Below are 12,829 nucleotides of genomic sequence, written 5' to 3'. Positions count from 1 at the left end.
GATCCCCTCTTCCTCTCCAGGAAGGACCCTTGAAAGATTCGCGGACAACGTGGTTGATTGGCTTAAAATATCTTGATCTCTTGTCGACGTGCTCGACGATCGCTTGTGTCTTGACCGAACAAGCGCTCTCTGTTTCTCTCTGGCTCTCTTCCCCCTCTCACTCATTTACATTGACCAGCATCTCAAGTTTCTTTTTTCACCAAACATTCAGTACAGCCCATAGTCCAGACACTCTGATCGTGTATTTCCCTTCCTCTTCCCAGCGTTGTGCTTCCTCTCTGTTTCTTTGATTTGATTTTCCTCTCCTTTTTCTTTCTCTCTCTATCCCTCTCCATTATCATCATGAGCAGGATAAGTCTTCCACGGCTCATTGACGTCCAGGAAGAGGAGTCTCTTATCGAGTATGGCACTCGCAAGACACGCCGCATGATCGATGGTTTCATGGACTTTGCCACCCAAGGAAATATTCTCGAAATCGCCTTTGGTCTAATGTGAGTTATGTCAAGGTATTGTTTTTCTTTCTCTCTCTCTCTCTTTGATTTTTGAAAGAGATCAGCAAAGACGAGTTGTCTTAATTTGCGATACTGTTGAGAAGCGAGTGGGAGGAGGCCGGGGGGGGGGGGGGGAGGAAGAGGGAATCTCCGTTCACCAAAGAGACAGCATCATTATCATCACCCGCCCCCCTGCTCCTCCCCACTTCAAACCCAGAGACAAGACTATTAACACCTTGCAGCCTCGCCCAAGCCTTCACCACAGTCGTGACATCCTTTGTTTCTGATATTCTCCTACCACCACTGTCCGTTATCCTGCCGCTCAATGCCAATCTGGACCTCAAGTTCGCCGTCCTGCAGCCTGGCCCCAACTACCTGCGCTGGGGCGGGTACAACACCATCGAGCAGGCCCAGGACGATGGAGCCGTCATCATGGCTTGTGAGTCTCTGTTCTGGTTTCATGCCTGAGACCTCCCGCTCCCCCCCCCCCCCCCTCCTCTCCTTCTCTTGGCAAGGGAACGGGAGCATGCTGTTCTACAGAGTCCAAGAACAATTAAGCAAAGGCCCAAGTACGACTGGCTGACACACCCGACCCGTTCGTTTTGTCTCGCCTCCTGCACAGACGGCGTCTTCCTCAACAAAACAATCAACTTCATCGGCCTGGGCCTGGCCCTGTACAGCCTCGCCAGCTTCTACGAATACCTCAGCAGCGATCCCATCGTCAAGCGCACGGTCAAGTGCCCGTACTGCAAGAAGCATATCAACGAAAAGGTGCGCGTTGTCTCGCCCCTTTGCCTCACTGCCTTTATCTACTGTAAAGTCTGTTCTGCTCTGCTAACCTGGAGACAAAACCTATCCGATCTCCCCAGGCAATGAGATGTGTGAATTGCACCAGTTGGCTGGATGGACGAGAGAATCGTGTGCAGGTCCAGAGCCTCCTGTCACCGTGACGGCATCAGCTGGGTTTATAGTGGCCTATAGCATGTAGGGACTCGAGTGCGTAGGTCTACACTCTAGGATCAAGGTGGGCGCGGCGGAGAGACACAGATACGCCATTCCATACTTCACCATCATGTTGAGCATAGCGGGTAGAAGCTAGCATTGTTTATTTTTTCCCCAAAGACTGCATGCATATCTCGATTTGTCATGATTCGAATCTCCTATTTCACATGTCCACATGTTCTACATGTATAATCCAACATCATTCGTCTGCAATCGGATGCATCCATTTCTCTCCCGCCAATTCCATCCCCGCCCTCCTGACGAAGGTAAACATTATATGTACAGAAAATGTGTGTTCAGAAGAAGAAGAAGGGAAAAAGACCCCCTTGAGCCGGTCCCGTTTCCTCTCTCAGAGAGCAATAGGTGGGGGGACAGCGGTAGAAAAACTCCCGTGATATCATGTGTGTACAACCAATCCTCTTTATATCCCCCGGGGAAGAGTGAAAGAAAAAGAAAAAAAGAAGAAGAGGAATAATGGGGGGGAAAAAATAACGCTGTGCAACGCCGCTGATGGAAAGTCCCCACGACCTCAAGCAGCCCCCTTTTCACTCCGATGACTCCCGCCTGCTTCCGCTGCCCTTCAGCAGCGCCCTGAGGCTCACAATCTCCCTCCTGAGTCTTGCGTTCTCCTTCTTGACGTAGGCCGTCTCCTCGCTCGTGTCCTTGAGTTTCGTGATGAGCTCCTCCCTGTCCTCGCGGCCTTTGCCGCGGATCGCCTTGACGATCTTGCCCAGTTCCGTATTGAACTTCTCGTACAGCAGCTCGTTTTCGGCCGTCGCCTCCTTGTACAGCTGGTCGATTGCCTTCACCTTGGCCTCGCTTGCCTTGACCGTCGCCTCCATGTCCTCCTGGATGGTCTTCTGCCGCTCGTCTAGCTCTCGCAGCACATCTGGGATCCGGTCCTCCAGTGCCTTGACCGATGCCGAGAGCTTGCGGACGTCTTGTGTGTTGGAGCGAGGCAACATCGTGTTTACGCGGGCCATGTCTGCCGAGATGCGCGAGAGCTCCGACTTGAGGCTGGAGTCGACATCTTCCACAGCCTTCTTCTCCGTCTGCAGCCGCTCTCTGAGCTTCTGCGGCGATTGCAATCGCAGTTTCCCAGTCGGGGACTTCACAGCCGACTTGTTGACCTCAGGAGGGGCCGTGGGCGTAAAGGCACCAGCTAGGGGAAGTCGAGTAGGCTTCAGGGACGGTATACTTGACGTTGACAATGTCTTTGCGTGCTTCCGTACTCTGATTGAACCGCCGGGAGAGGGGACCTGGGGAGTGGCAAAGATGTGTTGCAGAGGCTCGCCTGCAGCAGTGATCTTCGGCCGGGGAGACCGTAGGCTCCGAGTCGTCTGAGGCGTCATCGGGAGTCTGGTCGTTGGCGGTGGTGTCGTTTGCCCCTTCGGCGATAAGCTTTTAGGAATCTTCGAAGTTGCAGGAACAGGGATGCGAGGTGACGAGTTGAACTTTTCCGATGTTTGCTTGGCGATGTTTAAAGGTAGAGTTGGTTGTTCTTCCTCCGGGGTGACCACCTTCTCAGGGACCGGCGTAGGTGTCTTTTTTGTGATATTGAGAGGTACGGGCGGATCAACAGGTGGCGGCGCGTGCCGGGGGGCCACTGAATACAGAGGTGCTGGCGCTTCAAAAGGCGATGGCGCTTCAAAAGGCGACGGTTGGTCATCGTCCAGAGTGACCGTCTCCATGAGGTTTTTGAGGTCAGACAGGGAGCTGCGGCGCTTCTTCTTGGGTGGCTTAGGCGGTTCAATGACCTCAACGTCTGGCTCGCCGATCGTCTCGAGCCGGTGTGAGCTACACGGTCGATGTACGCTCTGCGGACGGGTGCTCAAGTCATCAAACGCACCAGCAACACGCGGCCTATCGCGTGAGGCTGGCCGTCTCAGCTTGTTCGGCATCGAAGAGGCGCCTGTCTCGATGGACTGCGATCGGCCGATTCCAGATCTGCCCAGGCTCGAGCTCTCTCCAGTCGCCGGGTTTCGCCCGTGCTTGCTCAAGGTGCGCCATACTGAAGAGCGATCCCCGTCGTTTTTGCTATTGGACCGCAGGAGATTGTCAAATCCAAATTTTCTCCTCAGCGACGAAGTGTTGGAGTTGAGAGACCCGGTCCCTGGTTTGTAGTCCCGTGTCCTCGAGTTCCAGGACCCGTGAGCAGAGCTGCGGTCGGAGAAACTGGTGAGCATGGCAATAGGGTCCTCGAAGATGCGATCACAGTCTTCGACAAGCCTGTCGAGCAGGTTGATATAGTTATGGGCGCTTCCGTCGTCGACCAAGAGCTCGGCAAAGGCAAGAGTCAGCGCCCCGCGGTCGCCGTCGTTGCCGCATCCTTCGAGTAAGCTTGCAAGTAGCTTGATGAGGGCCGTGAATGCCCTGCGGTTCTGAGGTGCCATCTCATTGAAGAGGAACCGTACAAAGTCGCCGAATTCACCTGGTACCCTGCGGCCTGCTCGCTCCAGGAGAAGATTGAGGTGTCTAGGCGACATCACATCTCCCATCTGTTCTTGCCACGCAATGCGTACGAACTTTTCAAAGGCCACAAAGATGGTCTCCGAGGTGACATCAGAAGAAGCCTCCAGGTCATATGGGCTTTCCATGAGTCGATTGTACAGGTCGTTGACCACAAGTTCGTCGACCGAGGACCTATTCATCAGCAGACGCGCCGTGAAATGACCCTTGCGAGACTGCAGGCATGCGACATATCCGGTGAAGGTCTGCTCGAGACGAACCAGCGGGTTCTCAGGCCGGTCCTCCTCAAAACCGATCGGGACATTGTCCTGGCTGGTACGGCTCCTGATGGAGCTCACTAGGGACTCTTTGGATACTGCTGCCCGGCTGATGTTTGGAGGCGGACTGAGCAGGAGCTCTTTTTGCTTAGGTCCAGGGCTCGTCGAGGTAATATCAGGCGTGCTGCCACCGAGGAAGCTCGACAGCATCTTGACGGGAGACGTGCTGAACAGCGATCTCGTCTTTTCCGCCCTTGACGCGTTGAAGTTGAGACTTCGTCCGATCTTTGTATAATAAGATACTAATGCAGGGGTGATGTGGAGATTGGCAACGTTAAATTGAGTGCTCAGCAATTGAATGACTGTTGTGTTCATGGTCAGCGGCTGTTCAAGTTGAGGGAAGGTGGACACACGGAGAGCGACCTACTTCGTCTGGACAGTGTGGGTACGAAATCTTCTAGGGCCACATCGTCCGTATACTGCTTGCCGTGCAGACCAAGCGTGGTCATCCTTACACGTCTCAAGTCGCCACCCCTGACCTCAGTTACGATCTCGACACCGTAGTGTCCGACCGGGTGTCCCTTAGTGCCCTTCTCGTTGTCGACCACGATGCGGATCGGTGCAGGTTCTCTGCGGCCTCCGACGAGCTGCTCTGCTGCCTCCTGAAACACCGCAGCGTGCATGCCCAGGAGGTTGTCGGGCATCTTCACGGATCTCAGCGTCCACGTTGGAGACTCGCGCTCCTTTTCCGAGAAACGACCTTCGACACGGGCTTTGACAATGTCCTCGCTCAACTTGCCAGCCTTTCCCTCAAAGGCCTCCTGCAGGACGAAGCAGTTCGACGTGACAGCCCTACCGATCCCAAAGTCGCTGGTATGTGCTGCCTTCATCTCTTTGGTGGACGTCATCCACAGCAGATGACCATCCTCTGACTCGGTGAATCGGACATCAGCAAGAAAATGCCATCCCGTAAAGACAAGATCATATGACCCCGGTCCACCTGCTGCATTGGTCATTGATGCAAGAAGCCCGGCTGGAGACGGTTTATCGATCTCTCTGACCAGCTCCCTGCCGGTCGGGCTCGAACTCGACTTCTTCCTGACCATGACCACACAGTCGGAGAAAAGCAATAGTATGCCGTTCGCATCCTGTCCTCCCAACTGGGGTATCTCCGAGCAGTACGGCGGGGCCAGCTCGGCGAAGTCGACGGCCAGCACCAGGCGACCTTGTGGTTCGAGGTCGAGAGGCCAGGCCTCGATCATGTTCCGGAGACGGTTCGTGACGTGAGGTTTATCCACCAGCGGCTCGTCCATCGAACATATGTTGGTAATAATGTCCCTGGCCTTGAGCATAAGCTGCAAGGCAGGGTGCGTGATCGGCAGGCATCCCACAATCTGGTCAATGAGCAGGCTGTATCGAGGTAATCGCTGGACCGGTTCGATTAATATTGATCGGATCGTCTGGTCGCCCTTCTGCGCCACTCTCTGCCGGAAGCTGGATTGCTTGTCGAGGAAGCCATTCAGGAGATGAGGGAAGTTCTGGCTCGCTCGGATATAGTCCTGGTAGCTATCTGTGAACTTTGGAAACCACTCCAAAAACAGCCGGGCCACGGAAAGCGCACCGCTTGGATCCTTGGCCTTGGCAGAGCCGCCTGCCCGAGAGACACTCCCTTGGGAGGCGTCCACGTGGTTCACCGCGTCTCCTCCCTCCGTCTCGTCCAGAGCCCTGCGGAGTTCGTGCATGAATGCTGAGTTGAGCTCCAGGATACTGTCGGCCGATCTGGGAAACAGCCTGTCCACTTCCTCCTCGGTCGGACTCATGCTGTCGGATGGGCGATTTTTGGCACATTGTCGAAAGTCCGCTGCGATGACCTGTACCAGCTCTTCCACCTTGGCCACATAGCGCTCCTCCGTCTCGACAAGCTCCACCAGTTTTACTCGGAGCTCTTCCTTCTGGTCTTTGGAGAAAGACTTGCCCCGGTTCAGCGAGGTCGGTTTCGAAGGTGCCCTGCGTAATTTCGAGGTCGGCAAGAACACAGGCTCGCCCCACAGCTTCACTAATGATGCGTACATGCCATACTGCCTCAGGGTCGGGTCGAGTAAGTCGTCATCATCGTCGGGCACGTCCTCGAGCTCGTCATAATTGAGCGGTATTATGGATCCTGGGGGGAGGACGAGGTCTATATCGACGTTACTAATGTGCTGGGTCTGCAGGGCGCCTGATAATATCTGAATAATGTCGGCTGTGTTCTCAGACTTGACCATGGCCTTGGCAAGATCAGCTGCATGCTGTTCACCGAATAGGGCAGGGCCTGAGCCTGGCCTGTGTCCCGCCGAGTTGGGATATTGCTTCCTCAGCAGGCTCCTGACGGCGTCGGGCAGCTCGGTGAAATACTTGAAGAGGCCAAAGGCGAGGCCTCTGTACACCTCGTCTCCTTGGAACTCGCGCGGCAGGCGGCTGACAACCGAGTAGAAGGGAGAGTTCGGAGAGACGGTGAGTCGTGGGAAGGACTGGAAGCCGGCCGGGGTGAAGACATGTATCTGTATGCGCGAGCTGTTCTGGGTGAAGTTGGCGGTGGTGGACGCGCCGTGGAAGACCAGGATGGGAAGGTGGCCCAGCTGAGGGTCATTTGTGTAGTAGAGGTTGACGCTCTCGGGCGCCAGTGCCAGCTCCTCGGTAACTCGAACCATGGTCGCTCAGCGGGCCTGGAGCATGGTCTTCTTCCTCTTCTTCTCGGGAGGGGCCAAGCAGTGGGCAGGTATGATATGGCGGATCAGCAAGCTGTGCTGACTCGGATGGGGCCGTGAAAGGTGGTCGAGGGCGGCGGGCCGGGGAAAAGGTTCAGATGAATCGGTCGAGGGCTGTGTGTGTGTATGTATGCGTGTGTGTGTGCGTGTGTGGCGGGTGTGCGACTCGAAGGAGGCAGAAACGTTTCTGTTGAGAACAAACAGGACGGGATGACAGAACAGCGCGACTCTGGACGAAAACAAGATTCGCACCAGACTGTCCAATAGGCGTGCGCTCCTGTGCTGCGGGAACCTGCAGTGAAACCTGAGGTGCAGCAAGGTCGTGTGGTCCAGCCGATGCGCGACAGAGTGGCAGTCGATTAACGGTGCATTGCCAGGCCAGGCCTGCGGTCTGGTGGGACAGGTCAAAATCGAGCTGCAGTCGGCCAGCCCCCGTCACGTCAGGCTCAGACTGTCGGGGCAGAAGCGAGTATTGCGCTGCAGTGGGAATGCCACACGTGTGTGGCTGTGTGTGACGAAAGGTCGCGTGCGACGATATTAATGTGTGAAGAAGAGGTTTGGGGGGGGGGAAGGGGGGGGAAGGGGGGGGGAAAAAAAAAGAAGGGAATTGGACGTCGAAACAACCGTGGGACAAGGGTCCAGAGGCGGGGCAAAATGATTGTACAAGAAACAGAAACAGGACCGAGGAGACTGTTACGACGTGAGAAGCTGCAGTCGGCGAGGAAGTAGGAGGTAGAGGGGAGGAATCAGTATTCCCCCGAGATCGTTCTTGTACAGAGGGGTCGAGGAAGTGTGTGTACGAAGGAAGTTACAAGGACACACAGATTCGGAACAGACCAGACCAGCAATTACAACAACAGGTGGGCTGGTAAACCACAGCTTGTGCCGATGATGTGATGTGTGACCAATGCTCAATGTTTTGGCCCATGAAAATCGAACTGGGCTGGGCTGGCAGGCTTGCGGGCAGGGGCGGGTCAAGAGACCACAACAATGCCAGTCAGCAAAAGGCGTGTCAGATTTCCGATCTCAATGCAAGGTGGAACCTTTCTGGGCCTTCTTGTGCGCGTGTGGAAAAAAAGGAACTGTAAAAAGTAGACAGTGAACGTTGAGACGTTGGACAGTGGACGACAGGTGGGAAACCCTTGGAACCTGGGCCTGGCTGGAAACCTTGGAAGTGTGTCAAGACCATGTTCTGGGTGCTGGGGGGGGAGAGAGAGAGGCGGTGTGGATCGAGAGAAAACCGTCGATACCAGCACCTCACTCACCTCTTGTTGTCAGGCGCCGCAGAGTGTAAACAGAAGAACCCCACCAGCCACCCCAGGCGCGTAGATCCCTGTCGACAGGGACCACCGCGGCTGTGATCTGATTAGCGCGGGTCTTGCCCCCGTGGATCGGAGTCTGCCGAGCTCGAGGGCCACTAACCATCTATTTATTGACCATGTACTATTGATTACATACTTACTCTTTCAACTGCCATAATGATACCCTTATAACAAAAAGTGATCATCATCATCTTCTTCATCATGCCCTCCTCCTCCTCCTCCTCCACCACCAGTGTTCCCCTCAACCACAACCCGTCGGACCAAAGCTACAGGCTCCTCGAGCTCCCGCCCGAGCTCCTCACCCTCCTGGAATCTGAGACCCCGCCCACGCTCCGCCTCCAGCCAACCGAAGCAGCAGGCCTGCTCAAGACACCAGACGACAGGACCTGGTCGCTTCGGCAAAAGAATACATCCAACGCCCTCATCCTCTTGCAGGCCACAGATCAAGGCAGCCTCGACGCAGTCGCCACCGTGCACGAGGTGGTGGAGCTCGTCCCCGAGGCCGAGAGAGCCGGTGCACCTGCGACCGCTGCCAGGGGGAAGTGGCACGAGAGGTTCGGAAAGACCAGGTGAAGGGACGCCTGTAGCTGTGGTAAAAAGTTTCACCAAGGGAACCCCCGTCAGCAGCAGGTGCTTGGGGAGGAAGTTACATTGCAGCGGCCACATCCAGCAACTTGAAGAGGAAACCAAGTAACCACTGCCCAAGGACAAGAGTGCCCCATCATGTTCGTTCAGCTGACCCAGGGGCCAGGACCGCCACGGTAGTTTTCACAGCAAGGGTCATGATCTTGACACCTTCCCTCGCCGATTCGAAGATAATGCATTATGAATTACTCCTGTACCGCAAATGAAAATCATGCTACCCGCCATGCCATCCATCGTACATTCCCTCCGTGACTCCTTGGCCGCATAATTGAAAGATCTTTTCGCCGCCCAAGCTTTTCTGAAGGACCGCTTAGACCAAGATGCAAGCGGCAATAAATGCTGTGCCATGTAAGTAGCAAGAAACAAACAGATAATGCTGGGTATCCTGTTATCATAATTCGTGAAGCACGCCTCAGATCGGAACCTTGACGCACACTCGCAGAACCGCCACCCCGCCCGACTCACTTGGATGAGCTCGGAAGTGTCAAAGAAATCAAAGCAGGCCACCATTCTCGAGAAATTCCCGTAGGGTTAGTTCTGCATCATCTCCAAGCGACACAAGCGCGTTAAAATCCAGGTTCTGCATATTACCGCCCTGGAGCCCTCTTCCCGCAGCATCATTAGCAGCACCATTACCGGCATCCTCCCCAGTGAGGTCAATCATCGGGAGAGCACCCTGAAGCATACTGATCTGGCCATAGTACGCTCTCTGCGCGGGATCGGCCACTGCTTCTGGGTTGTATGGCGGATTTAGTTGAGGTACTGGCTGAGCCGGGCTCTGTGCTTGCCGTTCACGTGGCGGGTTTGCCGCGGCCGGCATACCAGGAAAGTTCATGGGGGCGTTGTGATCAAAGAAAGGGACCAGACTTGGGTGGTTGGCCAGTATGTAACCTGCCTCCATAGGAAGTGGCGGCGGGGCGAATGCGTTGGCACCTAGCCATGCGGGGGGATTGTTTAGCGGCTCGTCCTGCGGCCCAACCCTCTCAGCCCTATGAGGGTACTCATTAGCGACTCCGTGCGGGCCTCGACCGGGAGGTGGTGCGTAAAACGGCATACTTTGTCGAACACCAGGGGCAACATTCGCGATGGCTTCATCCAGCCTTGGCACCATGCCATTCCAGGCTGCCCACCCAGGCCGGGCAGCTGCAGGGACAACGTCGTCTAGCTTGGGAAGCGGAGCCTGCCGTCCAGGTAATGGCACGGGCGGTGCTGCTGGATTCTGTCGTGGAGGAAAAGCTGCACCTGCTGGGGGTGGAAGCGGTTGCAGCGGTGCCGGGGGCGCCTCGTGGAACGGTGCTGGGAAAGGCTGTGCGGCCGCAACATGTGCGTCTCTAGCGGCTAATCGCTGAGCCCGAAACGCCCGTCTACGTTCATGCATCGCCTGCTGCATGCGCTGGCGTATCCCTGCTCTCTGGCCAGCATCCACAACAGGGTGATGCCTATATGCATCTGAGATGGGTGTTAGTACAGCAGCCATCAAGACTCACAATGTCCATTTCCCACCCGCCCCCATACTCTGCCAGGGGAGACTTACCATTTGTCAGTCGTTGTTGCTCATCCTTTTGGACTCTTTCAGAGGTCTTGATTTCCAAGAATGCAGCATCCACGTCTGTATTGTCCTCAAGAACTTTCATGCGGGCTTCCTGCTCGGCAATCTTCACCTCCTCAGCATGACGGACATCAGTCCCCTCCTTGTCAAAGAGGGGACACTGACCAACTCTGCCCCCTCGTGCAGTGTCATTGAAGTGTGTATAATCACAGGATTTGGAACAAGTGTAACACTGGATGTTGCGGCATTTTGTGCAGGTCATCTAGCAACTGTCAGTAATATAATCATCCAAGACTGTGGCTGTTCCTATGCCCACCTTGTTGCAGCCGTTTTCCTTGATAAAAGGTGTTGCGCATTTATTGCATGTCCGTATCAAGGCTGCTGACATGGCCTCCTCTATCGCGTGGCGAGCTGAATGGCCTCGCTCAAGAGCTGCCTCTTCGCAAGTCTTTGGGATGTGAGTCTCTTGTCGACAGGCCCGACAGCTCACCACCTTGCACTCAGGCATCAGGCATCGGAACTCTTTGTCCTCCTCCAAGGGTGGGTATTCCTACGATGTGTTAGAGTCAATCATGATAGAGAAAGAACAACATAAGAAACTTGGGGAAAGAGAGAGAGGGAGGGTGTGGGGGGGGGGGGGGGGAGGACGGAGGGATGGAGGGGAGAGAGAAGAAAGGAGGAAAGGGGAAAGCTTGATAAATGGGATCTTAGGCCCGCTGGAGGCTACTAACCATCGCAAATGGACAGAACGGGCATGTCTCGAGGTTTTCAATACCAGCATCTCGGAGAGAGGCCTCTTGCTCGATACGGTCCAGTGCCGTTAATGAGTGGGCGTCGAGAAAGATCTCCCGTTGATGAGACGGGAACTGGCCTGAGCAGCCATCGGTGGACATACAAGCCAACGTGTGCTTGCCAAGGCCTATCTGTGTCTCGGCCATCATACGGGCGCAATCACGACAAAACCACTGTAGATCATAAGCCAGATCAATTAGTGCAAGTCAGACAAAACGATCGGTGCGTCAGTGAAAACTGGAGACCACTCACGTGTAGCTCTTCGCCATCGCAGTGCACCATCCTGTTAAGTGCGTGCTCGACGTAGCAGCATCCACAGTCGGCGATGTTTCCCTCGCCCTTTGCCGTCTCGAAGTTGTCTATCTCCTCCTGCTCCTTGCGCCTCTTTGTTTCCGCCTCTGCAGCCTCTCTCGCCTGGAGGGCGCGGGCGGCACGGAACTCCTCCAGCGCCTCCCGCTCGCCCCCAGACATAGCTGCTTGGATGCGGAGCTTGATCTCCTCGTCTGAGGGGCAACGAGCGTGTCTGCAGACCCTAGTCTTCTTCTTCTGGAAAGGGGGGTTCTGGTCATCCCACTCGGCCACGGCTCTGGACAGGCCGAGAAAGGTGGGAAAGAGAAGCTTGCCATGCTGATCCATGTACTTCCGCATGTCGTCCATATACAACTGTGGAAAAGCCTGTGTCAAGATGGCGTTGCTGCGCAAAAGTCAGTACGGGGTGGCACATTGATTCCACAAAAGGGGAAGTAAAAAGTCGAAGCCAGGTCGAGGCGCACCTTGTCTTGAAGTACGACTGTTCCCTACGCTCATTTCTGCGCCACTCGTTATCCCACCTCTTGGCGGTGTTCTCCTGTCTCTGGACGTCATACTCATCTCCGCGCTTTCTCTTGAGGTTGGCCTTCAGAGCCGTGGGATACTGGATGCCGTCCTCCTGCTGGTTTAGGATGTGCTCGAGGACGCCACTTGAAGACCACTGCCGCTCCTCGCAAAGGACGTCGAGGTGGTCAGGGTCAATGTCTGGAAAGATCGAGAGCACTAGTGCACGGCATGTAGACTTTGTTTCATTAGATACAAAGCACGCGTCCACGGCGTCTAGGGTGTCCATCTCGGCCTCTGCAGACTGGTCTGGCTGGGGAACGAAGTCTTCCATCTCGTCAAGAAATGTCTGGTCAAGAAACGGTACGCGTTGAGGTGGTTGGTTTGCAACTAGCTGAGGTAACACTGGGTTGAGATCTGGGGGGCGCAACGATAGGAGCCTGAAATAGACGGCGAGATCTTCTTGATCTTCTTCTGCTGCTGCTGCCGCCGCCGCCGCTACTGCCTCGCGATCCCCGCTCCCGCCCAGTGGGATTAACTGATTCAGGTGCCAAGTACGGTCCTGCCAGGGTTCGGGGGAACGCGGCGAGTCGAGCCTTCCATTTGATTGCATGATTAGTCTGGGCTACGCACCAGGGTGGATTGGGGGTGAAGGAGGTGAGTGAAACTGATGTTGGAGCTGACGCCTGGGGACGACTTGAAGACGTGAGAATAGAGGTGAAGGTTCAGACGGAATGGAAGT

At 55.4% G+C, this 12,829-nt stretch overlaps 5 protein-coding genes across 5 annotated transcripts; 2 read left to right on the top strand and 3 right to left on the bottom strand.

Annotated features, from left to right (window-relative positions):
* Positions 1–342: 342 nt before the first annotated feature.
* M406DRAFT_345544 (gated mechanosensitive channel) lies at positions 343–1,607 on the top strand (the record flags this gene model as incomplete). Its single annotated transcript, XM_040922096.1, has 4 exons — positions 343–491; positions 734–930; positions 1,114–1,262; positions 1,361–1,607. 4 exons carry the CDS (start codon positions 343–345, stop codon positions 1,439–1,441), a joined length of 576 nt encoding a protein of 191 aa, XP_040778609.1. The 3' UTR covers positions 1,442–1,607.
* Positions 1,608–2,038: 431 nt separating this feature from the next.
* On the bottom strand, positions 2,039–6,909 carry M406DRAFT_61479 (uncharacterized protein; the record flags this gene model as incomplete). Its single annotated transcript, XM_040924739.1, has 5 exons — positions 2,039–2,852; positions 2,940–3,013; positions 3,176–3,418; positions 3,506–4,581; positions 4,647–6,909. 5 exons carry the CDS (start codon positions 6,907–6,909, stop codon positions 2,039–2,041), a joined length of 4,470 nt encoding a protein of 1,489 aa, XP_040778608.1.
* Positions 6,910–8,618: 1,709 nt separating this feature from the next.
* On the top strand, positions 8,619–8,861 carry M406DRAFT_224824 (uncharacterized protein; the record flags this gene model as incomplete). The annotated part of the gene is made up of 1 exon (XM_040915697.1): positions 8,619–8,861. A coding segment is annotated over one exon (243 nt), but the record flags the coding sequence as incomplete, so codon positions are not given.
* A 1,511-nt stretch (positions 8,862–10,372) lies between these two features.
* Positions 10,373–11,745, bottom strand: M406DRAFT_253386 (uncharacterized protein; the record flags this gene model as incomplete). The annotated part of the gene is made up of 4 exons (XM_040916897.1): positions 10,373–10,744; positions 10,799–11,032; positions 11,214–11,447; positions 11,527–11,745. 4 exons carry the CDS (start codon positions 11,743–11,745, stop codon positions 10,373–10,375), a joined length of 1,059 nt encoding a protein of 352 aa, XP_040778606.1.
* Positions 11,746–12,148: 403 nt separating this feature from the next.
* Positions 12,149–12,343, bottom strand: M406DRAFT_244120 (uncharacterized protein; the record flags this gene model as incomplete). The annotated part of the gene is made up of 1 exon (XM_040916246.1): positions 12,149–12,343. A coding segment is annotated over one exon (195 nt), but the record flags the coding sequence as incomplete, so codon positions are not given.
* Positions 12,344–12,829: the final 486 nt, after the last annotated feature.

Source organism: Cryphonectria parasitica, assembly GCF_011745365.1.
Source record: "Cryphonectria parasitica EP155 unplaced genomic scaffold M406scaffold_3, whole genome shotgun sequence".
NCBI classification, from domain to species: Eukaryota; Fungi; Ascomycota; class Sordariomycetes; order Diaporthales; family Cryphonectriaceae; genus Cryphonectria; species Cryphonectria parasitica.
The sequence above is the reverse complement of the archived record's forward strand: the minus strand, read 5'-3'. Positions and strand labels throughout refer to the sequence as shown.